Source organism: Aedes albopictus, chromosome 3, assembly GCF_035046485.1.
Source record: "Aedes albopictus strain Foshan chromosome 3, AalbF5, whole genome shotgun sequence".
NCBI lineage: Eukaryota > Metazoa > Arthropoda > Insecta > Diptera > Culicidae > Aedes > Aedes albopictus.
The window spans coordinates 72912238-72938010 of NC_085138.1; the positions used below are offsets into that span (position 1 = coordinate 72912238).

The window sequence follows — 25773 nt, forward strand, 5'->3', positions numbered from 1 at the left end:
ATATGTAATTAAACTTCAGCGAGAAATCATGCACATAAAGGGAATGCCAGAGTTAGTGCACTTTTACATGAGATATAATGTAAATTTACATTACCATCGTGTAAATTTCCGCCAACCATCGCGTAAACCATCATGGACATGAACCGGTTACAAGACTATTAGCGGAAATTTACACGAACGTAACGTAATTTTACATGATATCTCATGTAAATATGCACTAACTCTAGCATTCCCTTTATGTGCATGATTTTTCGCTGAATTTTACATGATTATTTTTTTCTGTGCGTGCTGCATGTAACAAGCTAGAGTAAACGGGGAAGATATTCTCATCCTGCTTTCCTTGGCTAAAACCGCAACTAATTTAAGTTTTATCATGATATGGTATTCTACAAAGTTGTTCATTAGGGTATCAATTTCTATTTTTTCAATTCTGAGCCAAATCGAACTCGCCAAACCAGCGTGTTGTATGAGAGACTGGAGGCCATCCAATTTCCCATATATTTGGACTGAACATCCCATACAAACCTTCAACTCATTTGCGCCAGCTCAATTTTTAATCGATTGAGCTGAATCTTTCTCAGATTGTTCTTCTCATCCAAAGGCACGATCCTAGAGGATGCCCCGTGAATTTTGAAAACTTTTTTTTCGCGTCATACAAATGTGGGCCGGTCTACTCGATACCCATCCACGTGTGTGAGCAATGGAAATAATGAAGAACAACATAGCCGCCTATGATGTAGTGTGCAGGTTTCGAACGGCAAACACGTGCTGCATGTAACAACCGAGAGTAAACGGGGGAAAATGTCCTATTAGGGAAGAATACCTGGAGGTGTTCCATGAGGAATTCCTGGTGAACTCCGGAAAGACTATCTGGAGAAACTTCAGGAGAAATCCCTGGTGGAAAAGCCTTGGTTCAACTTCTGGAAAATCCTGAAGAGCAATATCAATTCAATTGCCTGAAGGATTCCAGGACGGACTCCAAGACAAATTCTTCGGGAAAAAAGTTCCAAAGAAACTCCAAAAGAAGAAATCCCTGGATAAACTTCATGAGTGTCTGATGGAACTCCAGGAGGAATTTCAAAGGAGATCCAGAAGGAGGGACTGAATGACCTACAAGAAACTCCAGGAGGAATCAATGAAAATTTTAGAAGAATTTTCTGCCAGCACTTTAGGCAACTCCGAGAGTAACACCTGAAGGTATTCCATGAGGAAAAAATCTGGAAGTTATCTGTGGAAGTACGGAAGGACGTATCTATAGAAACTTCCAAGAGAAATCCCTATTAAAGAAATCACTATATCTACTTCTACTAAAGAGAAGTATCAATGGAAATGTCTAAAAGAACTCCAGGAGTAATTCTTCTAGGAATTGTGAAACGAGGGAAACGAGGGAGAATCTCCAGGAGACAATTTCACATGAACATTGAATGAAGAAATCCCTGGAGAAACTCCCGCGATATCCCTATTGAAACTCCAAAAGTAATTTCAGAGGAAAGAGGAATTCCTAAGAAGTTCCAGGATTCTTGGATGAACTTCTAGAATCTAGAATCTAGAAAAATGTCAGAAGAAATCTGTGTATGGATTTCTGCAGAAATCAATAAGATATTTCCTGCAAGAACCACTAAAAATTATCATGGAGTAATCCCTGAAGGAGTTCGATTATTGGGCGAATTATTAAAGGAATTCTCGAAAGAATTTCTGAAGAAACCACTGGAAAAATGTACGAAAAATACTTGAAAAAATTCCTGGATGAATTTTTTGAAGAAATCCCGGAAGAATTTCTAAAGAAACCGCTACAGAAACTTAATAGAGAATCGTTTTTTGAGCGATCCGAGGAATCCCTGAAGGATTTTTGAAAGGAATCTCCAGAAAACTTTGGGAAAGAGTCTTTGGGAGAATTACACATGGAATCGCTGGTAAATTTTTAAACTATGCTTTAAAGATACTTCTCAAGCAATCCATCATACGACTGGATTTTTTGTTTTCCCCTGACACTACTTACTTTGAAAAATCATAACTCAAGAACGAAGCATCGTAGAAAAAAATTTTTTTAATGAAAGCGAATTTTCTCAGAAATCCAAAAAATATATGAACTGGACAAAGTTTTCCACAAAATTTTCCACAGTCGAGAAAATTTGTAATGAAAAGCCGGAAAACCTATGCCCGAACTAGTGAAAAATTTACAAAAAAAAACATTTTTGAGAAGGTTTTGTCATAAACTTAATCGCTGAAATTTTTGGAATGCATTTTTATTTCGTTTTTGAGTTATGGCCAATTTTGTTGAAAAATGTCCAAATGTGCCACATAACCCTTTTTTTTAGAAAACCATTACTCAAGAACGAAGCATTGTAGAAACAAATTGTTACAATAAAAATGAAAGCTAGTTTTCTCATGAATCCAAAAAAAATATGAAGTGGAAAAAGTTTTCCACAAAATTTTTCACCGTTGAGAAAATTCATAAATAAAAGTCGAGAATCAGTAGAAAAAATCTCATGCGATTAGAAAAAGATGAACTCAAAGTTCGCGATAGTGGTTCAAAACATGAGTTTTAATCGAAAAAAGATCAACAAATTATATTTCCTGAAAGCGTTATAATGGCTGAACCGATGACAATGGACATCACTCTTCAATGTTTCAGTTGATAATGAAGCATAACGCAACGAGCAATTTATGTACAAACGTGCGTGTATACGTAGATACAACGAGTGGATAAATGCAAGCTTAATTAAATATGTCTCACCTCATAGTCCCCGAGCGAACTCAACTGAAACGGACGGACGGGTTGACGACAATAGTGCAAACATACATCACATATTTATTATTTCATTATCTCCTAGAGCAAATCGCACCCGATTCACACTGTTGTAACCTTATTCTCTCCACCCACCCTTCCTATTTGCAGGAGCAGGATTACGGGACGATCATGTGCTGGGCGGACAACGCCGTCGGACAGCAGCGGGAGCCATGTGTGTTCCATTTGATTGCCGCTGGCAAACCGGAGATGCCCTACAACTGTTCCCTGGTCAACCAGACGTCCGAATCGCTGGAGGTGAACTGTGGGGAAGGTAATTAAATGCTCATTCATTACGCAGCACTGCTTCGTGAAAGAGGGGAGGGGGGGGGGCAGGGTGAGGGGTCAGGACCGGATGGAGACAACAGGGACTGGGACAGGTGACGACGACACGGCAGATGGTTGACATTGTGGCTTCTCCCCCGGGGTGCCCCACAAAATGGGTAGAATCATGCTGGAAATATTGCTATCCTATGGTACAGGGGGTATAAACACTATTTATGTTTAGCGGTAAAGTTTTCGAAAAAGATCACCGATTCTTATTTTATTAAAAAAAAAGTTTGAATAATTCAGTATTTCCAACAACTTTACCACGGTGTAATACAGACAAACATACGTAACACCTAAAACAATTTTCTTCAAAATCCATCGCCCACTTCACACTAACATCACATGATGGAAATATTTCACGAATCACTGCGTTGTGCAATATCGTCAACAGAAGGCGCTAGTGTGAAACGTCAAACGCAAAGAAAAACGATGCGCTGTGAAAGCCACAACAATAAAGCGATCGTTGAAAGCTTGGTCGATGAAAATTTCGCAAGTATTCCGTTTGTTTGACTGTGTGTACCAGATTTAGAATGTGATACATCCCGGAAAACTGATAGTTGATGACGTATTCCAAAGGGAGCAAAGTCGTGGACAAAACGATCTAGTACCACTAACAAACCGACGTGCCAGCTAATATACGAATTTCCCATTTTTTCTTGGCAAGAGAGTCTCCTTTCATTTACTAGCACAATCTGTGCGATGATTTACATAGCTTCCTCTTCATGTGTGTGTGCGTATAACAGCTTTAACTTCTTGTACCGACTCCTGGAGGAATTCCTAAGGAACTCCTGGAGGAACTCCTGGAGGAACTTTTGGAGGAACTCCTGGAGGAACTCCTGGAGGAACTCCTGGAGGAACTTTTGGAGGAACTCCTGGAGGAACTCCTGGAGGAACTCCTGGAGGAACTCCTGGAGGAACTCCTGGAGGAACTCCTGGAGGAACTCCTGGAGGAACTCCTGGAGGAACTCCTGGAGGGACTCCTGGAGGAACTCCTGGAGGGACTCCTGGAGGAACTCCTGGAAGAACTCCTGGAGGAACTCCTGGAGGAACTCCTGGAGGAACTCCTGGAGGAACTCCTGGAGGAACTCCTGGAGGAACTCCTGGAGGAACTCCTGGAGGAACTCCTGGAGGAACTCCTGGAGGAACTCCTGGAGGAACTCCTGGAGGAACTCCTGGAGGAACTCCTGGAGGAACTCCTGGAGGAACTCCTGGAGGAACTCCTGGAGGAACTCCTGGAGGAACTCCTGGAGGAACTCCTGGAGGAACTCCTGGAGGAACTCCTGGAGGAACTCCTGGAGGAACTCCTGGAGGAACTCCTGGAGGAACTCCTGGAGGAACTCCTGGAGGAACTCCTGGAGGAACTCCTGGAGGAACTCCTGGAGGAACTCCTGGAGGAACTCCTGGAGGAACTCCTGGAGGAACTCCTGGAGGAACTCCTGGAGGAACTCCTGGAGGAACTCCTGGAGGAACTCCTGGAGGAACTCCTGGAGGAACTCCTGGAGGAACTCCTGGAGGAACTCCTGGAGGAACTCCTGGAGGAACTCCTGGAGGAACTCCTGGAGGAACTCCTGGAGGAACTCCTGGAGGAACTCCTGGAGGAATTACCGAGGAACTCCTGTAGGAATTCCCGAGGAACTCCTGGAGGAACTCCTGGAGGAATTCCCGAGGAACTCCTGGAGGAATTCTCGAGGAGCACGTGGAGGAACTCCTGGAGGAATTGCCGAGGAACTCCTGGAGGAATTCCCGAGGAACTCCTGGAGGAACTCCTGGAGCAATTCCCGAGGAACTCCTGGAGGAATTCTCGAGGAGCTCGTGGAGGAATTCCCGAGGAACTCCTGGAGGAATTCCCGAGGAACTCCTGGAGGAATTCCCGAGGAACTCCTGGAGGAATTCCCGAGGAACTCCTGGAGGAATTCCCGAGGAACTCCTGGAGGAATTCCCGAGGAACTCCTGGAGGAATTCCCGAGGAACTCCTGGAGGAATTCCCGAGGAACTCCTGGAGGAATTCCCGAGGAACTCCTGGAGGAATTCCCGAGGAACTCCTGGAGGAATTCCCGAGGAACTCCTGGAGGAATTCCCGAGGAACTCCTGGAGGAATTCCCGAGGAACTCCTGGAGGAATTCCCGAGGAACTCCTGGAAGAATTCCCGAGGAACTCCTGGAGGAATTCCCGAGGAACTCCTGGAGGAATTCCCGAGGAACTCCTGGAGGAATTCCCGAGGAACTCCTGGAGGAATTCCCGAGGAACTCCTGGAGGAATTCCCGAGGAACTCCTGGAGGAATTCCCGAGGAACTCCTGGAGGAATTCCCGAGGAACTCCTGGAGGAATTCCCGAGAAACTCCTGGAAGAATTCCCGAGGAACTCCTGGAGAAATTCCCGAGAAACTCCTGGAAGAATTCCCGAGGAACTCCTGGAGAAATTCCCGAGGAACTCCTGGAGGAGTTCCCGAGGAACTCCTGGAGGAATTCCCGAGGAACTCCTGGAGAAATTCCCGAGGAACTCCTGGAGAAATTCCCGAGGAACTCCTGGAGGAATTCCCGAGGAACTCCTGGAGGAATTCCCGAGGAACTCCTGGAGGAATTCCCGAGGAACTCCTGGAGGAATTCCCGAGGAACTCCTGGAGGAATTCCCGAGGAACTCCTGGAGGAATTCCCGAGGAACTCCTGGAGGAATTCCCGAGGAACTCCTGGAGGAATTCCCGAGGAACTCCTGGAGGAATTCCCGATGAACTCCTGGAGGAATTCCCGAGGAACTCCTGGAGAAATTCCCGAGGAACTCCTGGAGGAATTCCCGAGGAACTCCTGGAGGAATTCCCGAGGAACTCCTGGAGGAATTCCTGGAAGAATTCCCGAGGAACTCTTTAAGTAATTCCCGAGGAACTCCTGGAGGAATTTCCGAGGAACTCCTGGAGGAATTTCCGAGGAACTCCTGGAGGAATTCCCGAGGAACTCCTGGAGGAATTCCCGAGGAACTCCTGGAGGAATTCCCGAGGAACTCCTGGAGGAATTCCCGAGGAACTCCTGGAGGAATTCCCGAGGAACTCCTGGAGGAATTCCCGAGGAACTCCTGGAGGAATTCCCGAGGAACTCCTGGAGGAATTTCCGTGGAACTCCTGGAGGAATTCCCGTGGAACTCCTGGAGGAATTCCCGTGGAACTCCTGGTGGAATTCCCGAGAAACTCCTGGAGGAATTCCCAGGAACTCCTGGAGGAATTCCCGAGGAACTCCTGGAGGAATTCCCGAGGAACTCCTGAGGAATTCCCGAGGCCTCCTGGAGGAATTCCCGAGGCCTCCTGGAGGAATTCCCGAGGAACTCCTGGAGGAATTCCCGAGGAACTCCTGGAGGAATTCCCGAGGAACTCCTGGAGGAATTCCCGAGGAACTCCTGGAGGAATTCCCGAGGAACTCCTGGAGGAATTCCCGAGGAACTCCTGGAGGAATTCCCGAGGAACTCCTGGAGGAATTCCCGAGGAACTCCTGGAGGAATTCCCGAGGAACTGCTGGAGGAATTCCCGAGGAACTCCTGGAGGAATTCCCGAGGAACTCCTGGAGGAATTCCCGATGAACTCCTGAATTCCCGAGGAACTCCTGAATTCCCGAGGAACTCCTGAATTCCCGAGGAACTCCTGAATTCCCGAGGAACTCCTGATTTCCTCCAGGAGTTCCTCTTGGAGTTCCTGGGGAATTCCTCGAGCAGTTCTTCGGATATTTCAACAAGAGTTTCTCGGGAATCCCTTCCAGAGTTCCTCGGGTATTCCTTCGGGAGTGCCCCGGGAAAACTATCAGGAGTTTTCCTACAGGAATTCCTACAGAAGTTCCTCCAGGAGTTCCACGGGAATTCCTCTAGGAGTTCCTCGGGAATTTCTCCAGGAGTTCCTGGAAAATTCCTACAGGAGCTCCTCGGGAATTTCTTCAGGAGTTTCTCGAGAATTCTTCCAGGAGTTCCTTGGTCATTCCTCCAGGAGTTCTTTGGGAATTCCTGCAGGAGTTCCCGAGGATCTCCTGAAGGAATTCCCGAGGAACTCCTGAAGGAATTCCTACACGAAACTCCTGAAGGAATTCCTGAGGAATTGCTAAACTCTTCAGGACGCGCGCCGTTGTAAAAAATACAACACTACCAAAAAAAACCTCGCCTGTCGTACACTGCGCGAGCACGGTGCTGTTTTAGGACCAAACAGGCGCGCATCCTGAAAGGTTAAGGAATTCCCGAAGGAATGCCTCAGGAGTAATCCTCGAGGAATTCCTTGAGGAGTCCCCAGGGAACTCCAGGATGAATCGCCAGGGAACTCCTGGAGGGATCCGTGGTGAATTTCTGAAGGAATCCCCGGAGAAATTTTCGAGGAACCCTCGGGAAATTCGTGGTGAAATTCCGGAGGAACTTCTTGAGGAATTCCCAGGAAGTGTTCATGACGGAATTCCCGACAAACTTTTTGGAATCACCTGGAGGAATTCCCGGGAACTTATGCAGAAATTCCCAATAATCTGTAAATCGTCCCGAAGAACTCCTGAAAATATTATATAGCTTTTCGTAGCTCATTCGCCACGGAGACATTCTGGTTTGCTGTTGGAAGCCCCTGTAGTAGTACGTACACGCACTTCATTTCCCAGGTGACTCCTAAGCACAGACACCGCAAACAAAAAAAAACGTTTAACACAGTACAACGCGTTCCCAAGGACAACTCATAATTAAGCTCTTTTTAATGAGAGCTAATCCACGTCGTCGTCATTGGTTCAAGCAATATTGTGGGCCAATCGGAACTTTAAGATCATTATCGTCGCGCAAACGTTCTATACTATGAAAGACCCATAAAATCTCCGCAAGCTGTTTGTATCCTCATTTTCCCATCAATTAACCCATTACACACGTTCGCGTTGACGTTCCCGTAACCCGTCATAGTCGCAGGAGCTCGGGGCCAAATTAATATGTGAGAAGCGGGTGGAGTAAAATGTTCAATCAATAAAAGTAGAGGGAGCCGCGCATTGCTTCCAGCGGAATTGTTCATACTCAATGTGCGATGTGTTACGGTGGGTTCAACGACGACGACGACGAAGGCAAGTTGGTAGTTGTTTTCCCACTTTTTGCTATCCCGGCCCAGCTCGGCCCAGCGTTGAAGGCAGGAACACGTTATCGCCCGTATGAAGTGGGTCGTTGTCGTTTAGAAGTGGGTTCTTTTGGCCCAGGGCAAACAGGGAGTGGGTATGCCACGGCACACGTCAACACGCAAGGTCATATCACATCGCCCCGACCGTAGGGGAATTAGCACCAATCAATATACCATACGACGGCGTGTGGAAGGTTCTGGTGGCGTGCTGGTTGGAATAATGGTTTGTTGGCTTCTGACGCAATGTTGACTCGTGAAATTGGAAATAGGGAAATTGAAGATGTTGTGAGTTGGGAATGGCTTCATTGTGAAAATATTTGACAGGATATGTTTGTGGTCAGGATTCACTCCGAAACATACATAGGATTCACTCCGATTTCTATTCAAAATTCACTCCAAATCCTGAATAGAACTTACTCCGAACCCTGAACAGGATTCACTCCGAATCCTGAACAGGATTCACTCCAAATCTTGAACAGGATTCACTCCGAATCCTGAACAGGATTCACTCCGAATCCTGAACAGGATTCACTCCGAATCCTGAACAGGATTCACTCCGAATCCTGAACAGGATTTACTCCGAATCCTGAACAGGATTTACTCCGAATCCTGAACAGGATTTACTCCGAATCCTGAACAGGATTCACTCCGAATCCGGAACAGGATTCACTCCGAATCCGGAACAGGGTTCACTGCGAATCCGGAACAGGATTCACTCCGAATCCTGAACAGTATTCACTCCGAATCCTGAACAGGATTCACTCCGAATCCTGAACAGGATTCACTCCGAATCCTGAACAGGATTTACTCCGAATCCTGAACAGGATTTACTCCGAATCCTGAACATGATTTACTCCGAATCCTGAACAGGATTCACTCCGAATCCGGAACAGGATTCACTCCGAATCCGGAACAGGGTTCACTGCGAATCCGGAACAGGATTCACTCCGAATCCTGAACAGGATTCACTCCGAATCCTGAACAGGATTCACTCCGAATCCTGAACAGGATTCACTCCGAATCCTGAACAGGATTCACTCCGAATCCTGAACAGGATTCACTCCGAATCCTGAACAGGATTCACTCCGAATCCTGAACAGGATTCACTCCGAATCCTGAACAGGATTCACTCCGAATCCTGTTCAGTATTCACTCCGAATCCTGAACAGGATTCACTCCGAATCCTGAACAGGATTCACTCCGAATCCTGAACTGGATTCACTCCGAATCCTGAACAGGATTCACTCCGAATCCCGAACAGGATTCACTCCGAATCCTGAACAGGATTCACTCCGAATCCTGAACAGGATTCACTCCGAATCCTGAACAGGATTCACTCCGAATCCTGAACAGGATTCACTCCGAATCCTGAACAGGATTCACTCCGAATCCTGAACAGGATTCACTCCGAATCCTGAACAGGATTCACTCCGAATCCTGAACAGGATTCACTCCGAATCCTGAACAGGATTCACTCCGAATCCTGAACAGGATTCACTCCGAATCCTGAACAGGATTCACTCCTAATCCTGAACAGGATTCACTCCAAATCCTGAACAGGATTCACTCCGAATCCTGAACAGGATTCACTCCGAATCCTGAACAGGATTCACTCCGAATCCTGAACAGGATCCACTCCGAATCCTGAACAGGATTCACTTTGAATCCTGAACAGGATTCACTCCGAATCCTGAACAGGATTCACTCCGAATCCTGAACAGGATTCACTCCGAATCCTGAACAGGATTCACTCCGAATCCTGAACAGGATTCACTCCGAATCCTGAACAGGATTCACTCCGAATCCTGAACCGGATTCACTCCGAATCCTGAACAGGATTCACTCCGAATCCTATACAGGATTCACTCCGAATCCTAAACAGGATTCACTCCGAATCCTGAACAGGATTCACTCCGAATCCTGAACAGGATTCACTCCGAATCCTGAACAGGATTCACTCCGAATCCTGAACAGGATTCACTCCGAATCCTGAACAGGATTCACTCCGAATCCTGAACAGGATTCACTCCGAATCCTGAACAGGATTCACTCCGAATCCTGAACAGGATTCACTCCGAATCCTGAACAGGATTCACTCCGAATCCTGAACAGGATTCACTCCGAATCCTGAACAGGATTCACTCCGAATCCTGAACAGGATTCACTCCGAATCCTGAACAGGATTCACTCCGAATCCTGAACAGGATTCACTCCGAATCCTGAACAGGATTCACTTCGAATCCTGAACAGGATTCACTCCGAATCCTGAACAGGATCCACTCCTAATCCTGAACAGGATCCACTCCGAATCCTGAACAGGATTCACTCCGAATCCTGAACAGGATTCACTCCGAATCCTGAACAGGATTCACTCCGAATCCTGAACAGGATTCACTCCGAATCCTGAACGGGATTAACTCCGAATCCTGAACGGGATTCACTCCGAATCCTGAACAGGATTCACTCCGAATCCTGAACAGGATTCACACCGAATCCTGAACAGGATTCACACCGAATCCTGAACAGGATTCAAACCGAATCCTGAACTGGATTCACTCCGAATCCTGAGCGGGATTCACTCTGAATCCTGAACGGGATTCACACCGAATCCTGACCGGGATTCACTCCGAATCCTGAACAGGATTCACATCGAATCCTGAACAAGATTCACACCAAATCCTGCACAGGACTCACTTCGAATCCTGCTCAAGATTCACTTCGAATCCTGCAAAGAATTCACTTCGAATCCTGCACAGGATTCACTCCGAACAAGATTTACTCCAAGTCCTGAACAGGATTCACTCCGAATCCTGAACAGAATTATCTTTGAATTCTGAACAGGATTCACTCTGAGTCTAGAATACTTTTGATTCATTCACAGCTCAACTTATCTCAACGTCAAATATGAAAGTACTGTACTTAGTCAAGGTTTTTTGTGCACAAACATCGGAAATGGAAAGCTATATACGTACTGGGTTTTACACCAACCATGCGAAACGTGACTACTTTCTATTTTTCCAGCTTGAACGAAGCTCATCCAGTTCCGCCAACATACTCCCCCTAAAGTGCACTGCAAGCATACTCAACTACCGGACTTGCCTAAACAATCGTGGTTGCAATTCATCACCCAACACGTCGATGCATTTCGCATCGCGTCTGGTCGGTCAGTCCTCTGAGCTAAGGTAAACCCTCAGCTCGACACCCTCCTCGATAACGTACAGAATTATCGATGCTGATTAAATTTATGGTGCCGTCGAGTGCCCGTTTTCGCCCTCTGCCCTTCTCCTTCCGTCGTTCACTTACCTACTAGCAAGTTGATCACTTAGGTTCTATCGGAGTTTTAGGTGGTGAAATCGATTTCCTCCAAGTGGTCTCCGCTCCACCACTCGAAAGCGCAGAGTCCGGCGCGGCGGCGAGTATCGATGGACACGCGAGCCCATAAATCATGGCTTCTCGCGCGCTCGGTGTGTACACCGTTGTTGTTGGTCGGTTAGAACTCAGCAACGATGAACTAGAAGTCGACCTTAGCTTTTGAAATGGGCGTAACAGGCTTTTGAACACATTTTATACAAGATTTCGACTATTTTACCTGAATGAGGATGTTCATAAGAAAGCCAGGATGGATTGGTGGATTAAATTCCTTCGAGCAAATTCTGTTAAAGACGCTAATAGCATTTTATTCGTACATATTTAAGCCCTCTTTTGGTGGCATCACTAAAGAAACACCGTCTACTTTAGCGGCACCGTCGGCCACATGTTGAGTGGATGGAGCCGTTATTATGCTGACCAGAAAACAGGAACTATGGTCAAGTGGATGATCTTATACAGGGTGTTAGGTTCCTGAGTGCAAACTTTTTAAAGGGTGATAGAGGACCATAAATGGTGAAAAAAATTGTTCTACGCATATGGTCAAATCTCAACCGTTACGTAGTTATTGAACTCCCCATGTTTTTGACTCTTATTGCCTTAACAGGCTATAACTTCAAAATGGTCAAACTTATCGCAGTTTTTTACCCTTATTCGAATGATTATTGAATTTTCTATCAAATGGCATCTTTGAACTGATTGGTTTAGTTAAATAACTAAGCTTTCTAGAGCAAAACAGCTAAAAATAGCGTGTTTTAATTTGTTTTTGTCAATTATCTTTGAAACATGCGTAATAAATTAAAATTCTCTCTTTGGCAAAGTTGTGGTCCCTGTTTCACTCTACAATTCCTTCTTTGACTCCAAACTTCTAACTCTTATCGTTTTCTTGCAATTTGGATTTAAATGTGCGGCACAGTGCGCAAAAAAGTGCTTACCATGACGATTGCAAATTTATGATCTGAAATGCGACGTTTAAATCGAAATTGCAAGAAAACGGAAAGAGATAGAAGTTTGATGTTTAAAAACGAATTGTTGAGTGGAACAGGGGCCATAATTTTGCCAAAGAGAGAATTTTAATTTATTACGCATGTTTCAAAGATAATAGACAAAAACAAATAAAACACGCTATTTTTAGCTGTTTTGCTCTAGAAAACTTAGCTATTTAACTAAACCAATCGGTTCAAAGATGCCATTTGATAGAAAATTCAATAATCTTTCGAATAAGGGTAAAAAAAACTGCGATAAGTTTGACCATTTTAAAGTTATAGCCTGTTAAGGCAATAAGAGTCAAAAACATGGGGAGTTCAATAACTACGTAACGGTTGAGATTTGACCATATGCGTAGAACAATTTTTTTCACCATTTATGGTCCTCTATCACCCTTTAAAAAGTTTGCACTCAGGAACCTAACACCCTGTATACATATGAAATATACATGCGAAGGTTTTAATGCTGCAAGGGCTTAACGCAGGTACTCAGGTTTAGTAGGAGCCCCGATCGATATTGTACACTTGAGATGTGAGGGGTTCCTCAAAAGCTTTTTGAAAAATGTTATAATGTTATAAGTGATGAAACAGCAATCTATCATACCGTCTTATGATATAGTCACGTCATGAAGGATAAATATTCTTCTCTCCTAGTCCTAAATCATTCTACTTTATTACTACAGACACCAGCGCAACTTTCAAGAAAGATTTAAGGAAGACCTCAGTTGTTTGTATCTTTCAAATACTGTGATGCGACTGGGGAACAGACCAAACCCGGAGGACTAAAACTAACCGAACTGAATCGAGCGGAAAAGTATTTTCGATTTATCGCACAACTGATTAAATGAACCGTTCTTGCTGGTGTATCAGATAAGACTGCCACCTTGTATATTCATGAGATCGTTCGAGCCATTCGGCTCGGCTTGTTCGGATTCGTCATTGTGACGAGCGTCAAGTGACTTTTATATTGGGATGCGCAGTTTACATCCAGCAATTCTTCCCGCTTAAACTAGTTTAAACAATCAGAAAGAAACAATAAGTACAACACCACACAAAACAACAAAGCCGAGATAAAAAAATGCTTTGTTCGAAGCACAAAAAAATGCACCACCCTATTGTTGCCGTGGTACGAAAAGGCCTTTTCGGTTTCTAAATAAAGGGACGCCACCAGAACAATGTTCCTCCAACGAATTGGCGACGGTATCGGTGTACCAAATACCCCAGCGCTTTCTCTTCAAATTTCTGCACTTTCGTCACTTTTTACACTTACCTACTTACGGTTTTCCAATTGCAAAATGTGCAAATCTGCTGGAAAACCCCGAAAAGCTTACCTCTACCCGACGGGATTCGCTGCTGTAGAGGCTGCTAGAAAAAACCTGGTGTTGCTGGCTACTGCACACAGCCGTCAACGAATCGAAAACTTCACTTGTATTTGCACGCGTTTTGAAAAACTAATTCGGCCTTTTCTCGTCGACACTTTTAAATACTGTGATGCAGCTGCGGAACAGACCAAACCCGGAGGACTAAAACCAACCGAACTGAATCGAGCAGAAAGGTCGATTTATCGCACAACTGATGAAATCACTGTTCTTGCTAGTGCATCAGATAAGACTGCCGCCTTGTATAGGGTACTGCAAGCACCTTATCTAACCTCACTTTGTCTGACAGTTCAGCGAGCTTGTTTACAAGGTGTTAGAATTTTTAACGAGCGGCGAACATTAAATTTACGTTTTCCGCCCCGAAACCATTATGATACGGAAAAATCGATTATATTCAACTCTACTAATACAAAACAAACCGTCTAATTACCGTTTTACTGAAATTGTATCGAAAAACAGTTTTGCCGGATCTCCGCCAGAGATCAAGTCCATGTAAACAAGCTCGCTGAACTGTCAGTGCTCGGCTTCGTGACGTCATCATGCAGTATCCTATATTCAGTGAATCAAAATTCAACCATCGCGCAACAATAATGACAATGTCGCAACCTGTATTTGTTGCGACAAACAAACCCGTGCGACATAAGTTTGTCCCAACTTGAAAATAATGGGATTAACATCGTACACCACGAGTTTAGAGATTTTTAAGCCTTGCATTGCGATTTTCGAACGGTAACTTCGAGTCGGTAAACACTGCAACTCTGGTGAAGCTCTATCATCAAACAATTTCGACTTTGGATTAGCAATAATTGATTATTCACGAGTTGAAAAGTACGCAACAAATTCAGCTTCCTTTTTGTCTGCAACAAAAAAAATTCGAGATCATGTCATTATCTGGAGATCGTTCAAGCCGTTCGGCTCGGCTTGTTCGGATTCGTCATCGTGACGAGCGTCAAATGACTTTCCGATAGGGATGCGCAATTTACATCCAACAGTATTGCATCTTTTGCACCGTATTAGACCCCCTGCAAAAATGTTTTGTCCCACCACAACATGTTCCCACAAGTTTTAGCATACATTGGTTCGTTTCGCTGCTGGAATTTTTCAGCGTCGGTTACACTTTTTGGGTGGTGCATGGAATAATTGGTTTGTTTACTTGCTACTTTCTTTGGTGTTTGACGTGTGAATAAATATTTTGAATGATTGAACATTTGCACGGTAATCTAAAGAGCAAAGCAAGAGGCAATATCTTGAATTCCAGATTACACTCCACAAGTAATCAAATACATTAAGAGTACTGCAAATAATTATAAGCAACACAGAAAAAAAATATTCATGTAAAATTCAGCGAAAAATCATGCACATAAAGGGAATGCTAGAGTTAGTGCATATTTACATGTGATATCATGTAAAATTACGTTACGTTCATGTAAATTTCCACTAATAGTCGCGTAACCGGTTAGAGTCCATGATGGTTTACACGATGGTTGGCGGAAATTTACACGATGATACTAGAATTTTACATTATATCTCATGTAAAAGTGCACTAACTCAATCATTCCCTTTATGTGCATGATTTCTCGCTGAATTTTAATTACATATTTTTTTCTGTGAAGCTGCTCTTTGGAGAGGGCAAAGCATGGGAAGATGGATCATTATCAAAATAACTTCCCTAGGTCGGAAGTATTTAACCCGTCTTATAGTTTTATTATCAATAGCTATGTTCCAATAAAACATAATTTTACGAAAAAAAAGGAATCTTTTGGAGTACTAAAGTTCTAATTCAGCAGTTTTTTTTCCACTCAGTCATTATCGATAAAGGAGACGTTCGATAAGTACAATGTGTTTACGTTTCAGTTAGAGAATGTAATTCGCTAACTGCAACAACTGACAACGTCAAATTGCTGTCACTTGGCGTCGAACGCAGCCAAAATCCCTTCAGAAACGCCACAATGCAAATGTTCTGAAAAATCCAGGAGAAATCCCCGAATGAATCTCGGAAGGAATACCTGAAAGAATGTTTGAGGAATTATGGGAGAAATAAATGACGCAATTCCAAGAAAAATCCCTAAAGGAATCAGGGTGGAAATTTGAAGGAATCCCTGACAAAATCTCGGGAGGAATCTCTAAAGGTAACCCTGTAAGATTAAATAAAAGCGTCGCTGGAGGACTCAATGAAGGAATCCTGGGATTAATTCCTGTAGGAATCTCGGAAGGACTCCAAGAAGGAAGCCCAGGAAAATTGGTTAATGACGGTGCCCAAGTAACAAAATTAATTTTATAATGCTTTTGAAGTATTCTTCAACACCTGTTCTTTAAAACCATGCATAAACCAAATTGCTCTTCAACACGACATCAACTCAACCATAAACCCGCCATAAGACCAAAGAGGCCCATCCTAAGATGCTCTTGGAGAGTTGTTTTTAAATTTCTCTTAAAACTTATTGTACTTCCCAAGTTGTCCTCAAGGCGAATTGCTCTCTCCTTGTAGAATTCTTCAAGTGCACGATAAAACGATAATAAATTGGTCAGTGTTGTTGCTGATGCAGCTTTTATGTCGACAGAAAAGTTTGGTGAATTAAATTGAAATTTAAAACACAATGAAAATGACACATTATTGTAATCGGGATTAATTTATTACACAAATTGGAAATATTTCCGTGGTGTAACAAGGATGCCAAATGCCAAGCGAAATTCATCGTATATATGTTGCAAGATACTTCCAAAAATTGCAACGCGCTTCCATTATAACGCACTAATAAAATATTTAAAAATATTATTCCTGGCCATGCGAACATTGCTCATGAGTTTTCTCAACATGGCTTCCATTGAAATCTAGGCCGGTGGTCGGTCCATCATCGAAAGTTTTAATCAACATCACCATAAGATCGTCTTAAATTTCTTTCAACTCATGCCAGAGCTAAAAGCATAACTCAAGAATACTAGGATTTATAACGTTCTCAATGCAGCCTGGTTGGCCTCCATCCAGAACGCCGTAAATTTATTTCATCTTATGCAAGGGTAAGAAGTATTACTCAAGAGTACTCAGGTTTATAACGTTCTTGATATAGGTTTATGCAAACTCCGCCAAGAACGTCATAAAACATGTACGCCAAATTGTAAACAAACAATAAATTATCGCACCGCGGTGGATTTTGTGAATCTCGTCCGATGAATTTATTTATCAACCCGGTACCGTTGCCAACCAGGCAGACCTTTTTCGATAACCGGTCTTGATGCGGTGCAGTGCCTCATTCCTCCGGTCAGCACTTCCAACAGGTAAGTAGTTGTTGATTTTGAAGATCGATGATTGGAACCCCGATTGCACGGGAAACGACGTCCTAGATGACCATACCCACCTCATTTCGAATGCTGCAACCGGAGGAACTTGGCACTGCACCGCGTTGCGGTTGGGTTTCCGAGTAGGTGTTCTTGATTGGCAGCAATAATGGAACGATGAGAATCAAAATCTGATGCTTGAGTTTTTTCTTGTATTTTTCATGTACCAAACTGTTCTTATGCGAGAACAGTTACTCTTGATCAAGAACGGATGATTGAAGATAACTACAAGAACCTTATAAAACTGAAAATAAGTTCAACAGTTCTTGTTGTGTTTATGGTTTTATGAACTGAACCTCAAGTATTCTTGGAGGTGTTTTTAAAACCACATATTGACAAAGAATAGTTGTGCTCAGCTGAGACTCCGATAAGATCAACTAGAATATGCAATGTTCCGATAAAACTATCATAAAAACAAATAAAACCAAATAGAATTAAAATTGTTACTTGGGTGATGTGTCCTTTTAATCACGAGAGGAACCACTAAAGAATTTCTCCTGGGGGAATTTCTAAATAATTCCGGACTAAATTCCTAAAGAAAACCCGGAAAAAACATAAATTACTGGAGGAATCCCCAAAAAAAATCTAGGAGAAGTCCTCAAATGCATCTCGAGAGGAATATTTAAAAGACTTTCGGAAGGAATCCCGAGCGAAATCAAAACATGAATCCCCTGAAGAAATTCCAAAAGGATTTGTCCTTGAAAGAATCCCTGAATGAATCTCTGGAGAAATCTCTGAAAGAATCAGTAGAATAACTGAAGTAATTGCGGCAGAAATTCCTGAAGGAATTTCGGGAGGAATGCTGGAAGGGATTCCAGAAAGAAGTCAGAGACGAATCCCTGAAGGAATCCCAGGAGAAATCCAGAATTAATCCTGAAGGAATCTCTGACGCAATCTCAGAAATAATCCATAAAATATCCCGTAAGAAATCCAGGATGAAATCCCTAACCCAAGCAACACACATGTTATATAAAAGTTACGACAGCGCAAGTTAAAGGCTGGGTATGCTGCGCAACTCAGATCCCATTGTGATCCACTAGCCTCTGCCCAGCAACTCCTATCCCTACCTCCACGCGGTACCGGCCGGAAACTATGAGCAACCTTAGGGAAGATCGGGTAACCAACCCCGGTGGGACCTTTGGTCGTAGGCTGACAGGGAAGGGGGGGTTTGCTTCGGCAAACCTGAGCGTCTGTTCTCCAGGAGGAGCGGCTCACAACAGCGTCTGATCCCCATGTTAGGGGCGGCTGATCTACGTCCGAGTGCCAGGGAAGGACTCTAAGCTCAACTGTGCACTATGGTCCTCCGGAAAGTAGGGGGTTGGTGTCAGGCCCTACGAGCCAGCCGTAAAAACCCATTGTAACGGAAAATCAGCAACAGAATAATACGAACCGAGACCAACGGCAACGACCCCAGCGAACAAAAAGGACTTGTGATTGGAAACTCGGTACGTGGAACTGCCGATCTCTCAACTTCATTGGGAGCACCCGCATACTCGCCGATCTACTGAAGGACCGCGGGTTCGGCATCGTAGCGCTGCAGGAGGTGTGTTGGACAGGATCCATGGTGCGAACGTTTAGAGGTAATCATACCATCTACCAGAGCTGCGGCAACACACGCGAGCTGGGAACAGCTTTCATCGTGATGGGTGATATGCAGAGGCGCGTGATCGGTTGGTGGCCGATCGACGAAAGAATGTGCAGGTTGAGGATCAAGGGCCGATTCTTCAACTTCAGCATAATAAACGTGCACAGCCCACACTCCGGAAGTACTGATGATGACAAGGACGCATTTTACGCGCAGCTCGAACGCGAGTACGACCGCTGCCCAAGCCACGACGTCAAGATCATCATAGGAGATTTGAACGCTCAGGTAGGCCAGGAGGAGGAATTCAGACCGACGATTGGTAAGTTTAGCGCCCACCAGCAAACGAACGAAAACGGCCTGCGACTCATTGATTTCGCCGCCTCCAAAAATATGGCCATACGTAGCACCTTTTTCCAACACAGCCTCCCTTATCGTTACACCTGGAGATCACCACAGCAGACGGAATCTCAAATCGACCACGTTCTGATTGACGGACGGCACTTCTCCGACATTATCGACGTCAGGACCTATCGTGGCGCCAACATCGACTCCGACCACTATCTGGTGATGGTCAAACTGCGCCCAAAACTCTCCGTCATCAACAATGTACGGTACCGGCGACCGCCACGGTACAACCTAGAGCGACTGAAGCAACCGGATGTCGCCTCAGCATACGCGCAGAATTTCGAGGCCGCGTTGCCAGACGAGGGCGAGCTCGATGAGGCCCCTCTAGAGGACTGCTGGAGTACAGTGAAAGCAGCCATCAACGACGCAGCCGAGAGCACCATCGGGTACGTGGAACGGAATCGACGGAACGAATGGTTCGACGAAGAGTGCAGAACGGTTTTGGAGGAGAAGAATGCAGCGAGGGCGGTAATGCTGCAGCAAGGGACTCGACAGAACGTGGAACGTTATAAGCAGAAGCGGAAACAGCAGACCCGCCTCTTTCGGGAGAAAAAGCGCCGCCTGGAAGAAGCGGAGTGTGAAGAAATGGAACTGCTGTGCCGTTCCCAAGAAACACGGAAGTTCTATCAGAAGCTCAACGCATCCCGCAACGGCTTCGTGCCGCGAGCCGAAATATGCAGGGATAAAGACGGAGGCCTCTTGACGGACGGACGTGAGGTGATCGAAAGGTGGAAGCAGCACTTCGATCAGCACCTGAACGGCGTGGAGAACGTAGGCACGGGAGCCCACGGCAACGGAGGAAACGACGACGCCAGTGCAGCGGAGGACGGAAATGAACCAACTCTCACGCTGAGGGAAGTTAAGGATGCCATTCACCAGCTCAAAACCAACAAAGCAGCTGGTAAGGATGGTATCGCAGCTGAACTCATCAAGATGGGCCCAGAAAAGTTGGCCACCTGTCTGCATCGGCTGATAGTCAGGATCTGGGAAACCGAACAGCTATCGGAGGAGTGGAAGGAAGGGGTAATCTGCCCCATTCACAAGAAAGGCGACCATTTGGAATGTGAGAACTTCAGGGCGATCACTATTTTGAATGCTGCCTACAAAGTGCTATCCCAGATCATCTTCCGTCGTCTGTCACCTAAAACAAATGAGTTCGTGGGAAGTTATCAAGCCGGCTTCATCGACGGCCGGTCGACAACGGACCAGATCTTTACCGTACGGCAAATCCTCCAAAAATGCCGTGAATACCAGGTCCCAACGCACCACCTGTTCATCGACTTCAAAGCGGCATACGATAGTATCGACCGCGCAGAGCTATGGAGAATCATGGACGAAAACGGCTTTCCTGGGAAGCTGACTAGACTGATTAAAGCAACGATGGACGGTGTGCAAAACTGCGTAAGGGTTTCGGGTGAACTATCCAGTTCATTCGTATCTCGCCGGGGACTGCGACAAGGTGACGGACTCTCATGTCTACTCTTCAACATCGCGCTGGAAGGTGTGATGCGACGAGCCGGGCTCAACAGCCGGGGAACGATTTTCACAAAATCCGGTCAATTTGTGTGCTTTGCGGACGACATGGACATTATCGCTAGAACATTTGGAACGGTGGCAGAACTGTACACCCGCCTGAAACGCGAAGCAGCAAAGGTCGGACTGGTGGTGAATGCCTCAAAAACAAAGTACATGCTGGTAGGCGGAACCGTACACGACCGGATCCGTCTGGGTAGTAATGTTACGATAGACGGGGATACTTTCGAGGTGGTGGAGGAATTCGTCTACCTCGGATCCTTACTGACGGCTGACAACAACGTGAGCCGTGAAATTCGGAGGCGCATCATCAGCGGAAGTCGGGCCTACTACGGGCTCCAGAAGAAACTGCGGTCGAAAAAGATTCACCCACGCACCAAATGCACCATGTACAAAACGTTAATAAGACCGGTAATCCTCTACGGGCACGAGACATGGACCATGCTCGAGGAGGACCTACAAGCACTCGGAGTTTTCGAGCGACGCGTGCTAAGAACGATCTTCGGCGGTGTGCAGGAGAACGGTGTGTGGCGGAGAAGGATGAACCACGAGCTCGCTGCACTTTACGGCGAACCCAGCATCCAGAAGGTGGCCAAAGCCGGAAGGATACGGTGGGCAGGGCATGTTGCAAGAATGCCGGACAACAACCCTGCAAAGCTGGTGTTTGCAACGGATCCGGTTGGCACAAGAAGGCGTGGAGCGCAGAGAGCACGATGGGCGGACCAGGTGGAGCGTGACTTGGCGAGCATTGGGCGTGACCGAGGATGGAGAGCGGCAGCCACAAACCGAGTATTGTGGCGTACTATTGTTGATTATGTCTTGTCTTAATGATGTGGAACAAATAAATGTAATGTATGTATGTAATGACAGCGCAAGTTTTGGTTGTATAGAAGTTTATTTTACGTAATTCTAACATTGTGTTGAAATAACGTAAAATAAACTTCTATACAACCAAAACTTGCGCTGTCGTAACTTTTATATAACATGTGTGTTACTTGGGAATAGAATGTCAGGGCAATTACTAAAGGAATCTCAGAAGAAATTCCGGAGAAGAAATCCCTGCAGAAATCCACGAGCAGTCCCTGAGCAAATCTCGGGAGGCATACTTTTAGGAATTACGGAATCTCCAAACGGAGAAATATTGGAAGGAATCTCGGGTTACCTCTTAAGGAATCCATGGAAGAGTATTAGAAATGATATCTGAAAGAATGTTAGGAAGGATCTCTCAAAAATCCGGTGAAAATCAATAAAGAAATCCTGGTATGTATCAATAAAGGAACTCTTTGGGTAATTCTTGAAGGAATCTCTGAAAAAAACGGAATAAATTCATGAAGGAAACCCAGGAGGAATTGTATTAGGATCTACGATGGAATCTAAGAAATTATACATTAAAAAACTCGAAGCAGCTCCTAATGGAATCAATAAAGGAATCCCTGGTGAAATGCCGAAAATATCCCTGCATGAATCCCTGGGGAAATCAATTAAAGTATCTCGGGAGAAATTTCTAAAGCAACACCAGAAAATATATTGGAGGAATCCTTCTCAGAATCCTGGAGCAATCCCTGAAGGAATCTCAGGAAAATTGGTGAGAAATCCCGGGGGAATTTAAAAGTACTATCCATAAATAAGACACTGTGCGTTCCGTTCATTTATGCTATAAATAGGATGCTGGGTGCATGGGTTAGTGATAGTTAAAATTTATTGCTTTTTCTACGCAACTTTGTATATATTCTGTAGTACGAAGGAGCAAAGCAGCAGTACTTCTACATACCCCTCCCAATATTCCTTTAGGAACTTCTTGGGAGATTATTTCAGGGATTCCTCCTGAAATTCCTCCAGATTTTTTTAAGTGCACTTAAGTCCAGTAGGCTCTTCTAAGATGTCTTTAGGAATTTCTCCCTAGATTTCTCACGGGATCTCTTTCCAGGATTCCATTCAAAAATTAGTTTATTACCTATTCCCTAGATTTCTCCCAGGACTCATTTGAAGCAGTGGTGCTCAAACATTTTTTTAACTGTTTGTAATGAAACTCCTGAATCGATCGATCTGTCAAACATTCAAGTCGTTATTGTTGATTACACTAGTTTACAGCATTTTTGAACTCGGTAAGCTGATGATCATTTTTGGTGAAGAATCATGCCCTGATTTCGAAAACGCAAAAGAAAAAAATTACAGTAGAGCGTACAGTAGGTTGATGATTTGAAATCGATTTTTGTTCTATTTTTAAGCAAAGTCGCTCACTTCAAACATCTCATTCTCCGTAATCAATGCTCCGATTGAGCTGAAATTTTTACTGTAACCCGCCTACATATGATATGTCAAAAAAACGACGAGAAAGAATTTTTGAGTTGGTTTTTTTCCTTTTGAAAAAAATACATTTCTTCAGAAAAATTTGGGAATTTTGCTAAAATTTAAGAAGATCGTCCCTAAAACTCGCCCATATCTTGAATTTTCATCAATCTTACGCAAAACCTGCATTCAGATGATCGAATGGTATTGTATTCAGCTTTTAATTTATGGAAAAAGATTCAAAATTGGTTGAACAAAACGCAATATATTTGAATTTTAGTAAATTACATATTTTGAAAAGTTGCAAAACTCGATATTGAGCTAAAACTCAAAAACTGTTCTACTTAAAAATTTTTGAAGGTCGGTTTCGAAATCAGCACTTAATTGTGCTTCAAAAATTTTGGTCGTTGACAGAAGTTCACGACTTTCGATTTATTTTGTAAACTTGTGTTATTTTGGGTGTAGAATAACATCCGTAAGAAGCGTTGTAAGGAATTCTACGCAACTTTAGTGACCATCTTCCGAGATTTTTTCAGAGATTCCTCCAAGTTTCCCTTACTTCTTTCCGAGCTTTCTTCAGCATTGTTTCTGAGATTCTTCCCGAATGCCTTTCAGGGATTATTCTAAGGTTTTTTTCATAGATTTCTTCCGCCAGAATTATTCCTCACAAAATTATGTTAAAAATTCCCAAGATTCCAGAGATTTCTTTCAGAATTCCTCCTCCTTCCAAGGATTTCCTCAGAATTTGCAGCGATTCCAACAACAAAATCATTTCAGGGTTACCTTTCTCGAACCAGTTACCATTAGGTCTCTATATTTAAGACGAATCTCCGAATATGATACGCATGAGTGAGATAAATAGTTCAAGTCTCTAACACTAACTTCCTAAATGACTTCTCTAACAGTTTTCGAAGATATTTGAAATGGTATTTCTGTAGATTAGTTGGGTTAAGAGACTAGCCAGCTCGGGGCTGGAAGTCTCAAAAATAGAGAAATAGTAAAAAAGTTGGACACCTGAAAAAGGTATGGAAAGGGCTCCGATTTTCCTCAAATTTAGTTGGAATGATCTTTACCAAAAATAATTTGAACCGGTTTTTTTTATTTCGCCATAAGAGTGACCAATTTTTATGATGGTGTGGTTCAATAAATCAAAATTTAAAAAAAATCATAACTTTTGAACCAATAGACCGATTTGCAATCTTTTTTCACAAATGAAAAGATTATTAGTTCTAGATTTAAAAAAAATAGCGAATAAACTTTAGTGAATGTCAATTTTTAAAAACGGTAAAATATCAGTTTTTTTATGATTTTCACAATGTTGGAACACAACGACTAGAATTTTTTATTTATTTTTTTTAAGGAAATTTGATTGTTGTCACATAACACATCAAAAAATTAGAAATCTTTCACAAGCCGTTTTTGAGCTGTATTTTTTTCTGAAAACTTTCAAGTTTTGAGTTCATATTCGTATGGAATGACCATACGTCTCCATAACTTTAAAATAACCGATAATTTCATTTTTTTTATTTTTATATTTACAGTCATTTTATATTTACAGTCAAGGGCCCATATAGCCGAGGCGGTAAACGCACGGGTATTCAGCATGACCATGCTGAGGGTGACGGGTTCGATTCCCGGTCGGTCCAGAATCTTCTCGTAAAGGAAATTTCCTTGACTTCCTTGGGCATAGAGTATCTTCGTGCCTGCCACACGATATACACATGCAAAATGGTCATCGGCAGAGGAAGCTCTCAGTTAATAACTGTGGAAGTGCTCATAGAACACTAAGCTGAGAAGCAGGCTTTGTCCCAGTAAGGACGTTACGCCAAGAAGAGGAGGAGGAGTCATGACTACTAGGTGATCTCCAGTTAGTAAAAAAAATACCAGCAAATTCGCCTGCTGCAGAGTGATAATCCTTCATGAATTTCTTCAGGCATTCCTTCAGAAGTTCCTTGTGAATTCCTCCATATGTTCCTACGGAAATTTCTTCTCAGAATCCTCCTAGAGTTCTTTCTGAGATTGATTTAGGAGCTCCTTTTGGAATTTCCCTGCCTTCAAAGATTGATCTAAAAGTTCTTTCTAAGATTTTTGCGGAGATTCCTTCGAGGATCCCCAGGAGCTCCTACTGAAATTACTCCAGCAGTTTCTTCAGGTTTTTCTCCAGGAAATAATTCTTGGAATCCTCAAAAAGTTTCTTCTTAGATTTGTTAAGCATTAGCAAGTGGCACAAATTCGTAGGTGGTACAGTCCCAGACCGCTGTTGGGAGAATTGTCATCTTGCTCCTTCCCGTCCGTTACCAAAGCACAGAGATTTGGTTCTAAAATGTCTAAAAAAGTTCCTTTAAGGATTTCCTTTTCTTAGAATTTCTCCGGCAGTTCCTTCTGGGAATTCTTCAAAAGTTTCTTCTGTGATTTTTCAAGCAGTTTTTTTCATGGATTCCTCCAATAGCTCCTTCGAGAATTCTCTCAGAAGTTCCTTCATGGATACCTTCCCGGAGATTCTTCTGGGATTGCTCCAAAATTTTCCAAGATTAACCAGGAGTTGCTTCTGGGATTTACCCTAGAGTTCTTTCAAAGATTCCTTCTTCCAGAAATTTCAACCGTGATTTCTACCGGTATTCTTCCATAAGTTCCTTTCGAAATTCACTCCTTCTTTTTAGGATTAATTCAAGAGT

At 43.8% G+C, this 25773-nt stretch overlaps 1 protein-coding gene and 1 long non-coding RNA gene across 3 annotated transcripts in view; one reads left to right on the forward strand and one right to left on the reverse strand.

Moving 5' to 3' along the window:
- Positions 1-25773, forward strand: part of LOC109399785 (synaptogenesis protein syg-1) — a 611559-nt gene that overhangs the window by 416927 nt on the left and 168859 nt on the right. For both annotated transcript variants that reach the window (XM_062860224.1, XM_062860225.1), the window contains exon 7: positions 2900-3062. In XM_062860224.1, the coding sequence (XP_062716208.1) occupies positions 2900-3062 (163 nt within the window). The remainder of the gene's footprint in view (positions 1-2899; positions 3063-25773) is intronic.
- Positions 2801-11734, reverse strand: LOC134291879 (uncharacterized). Its single transcript, XR_009999323.1, has 2 exons — positions 11523-11734; positions 2801-3051 (listed from the first exon to the last, which is right to left on the reverse strand). It is a non-coding gene; the product is annotated as an uncharacterized LOC134291879 (long non-coding RNA).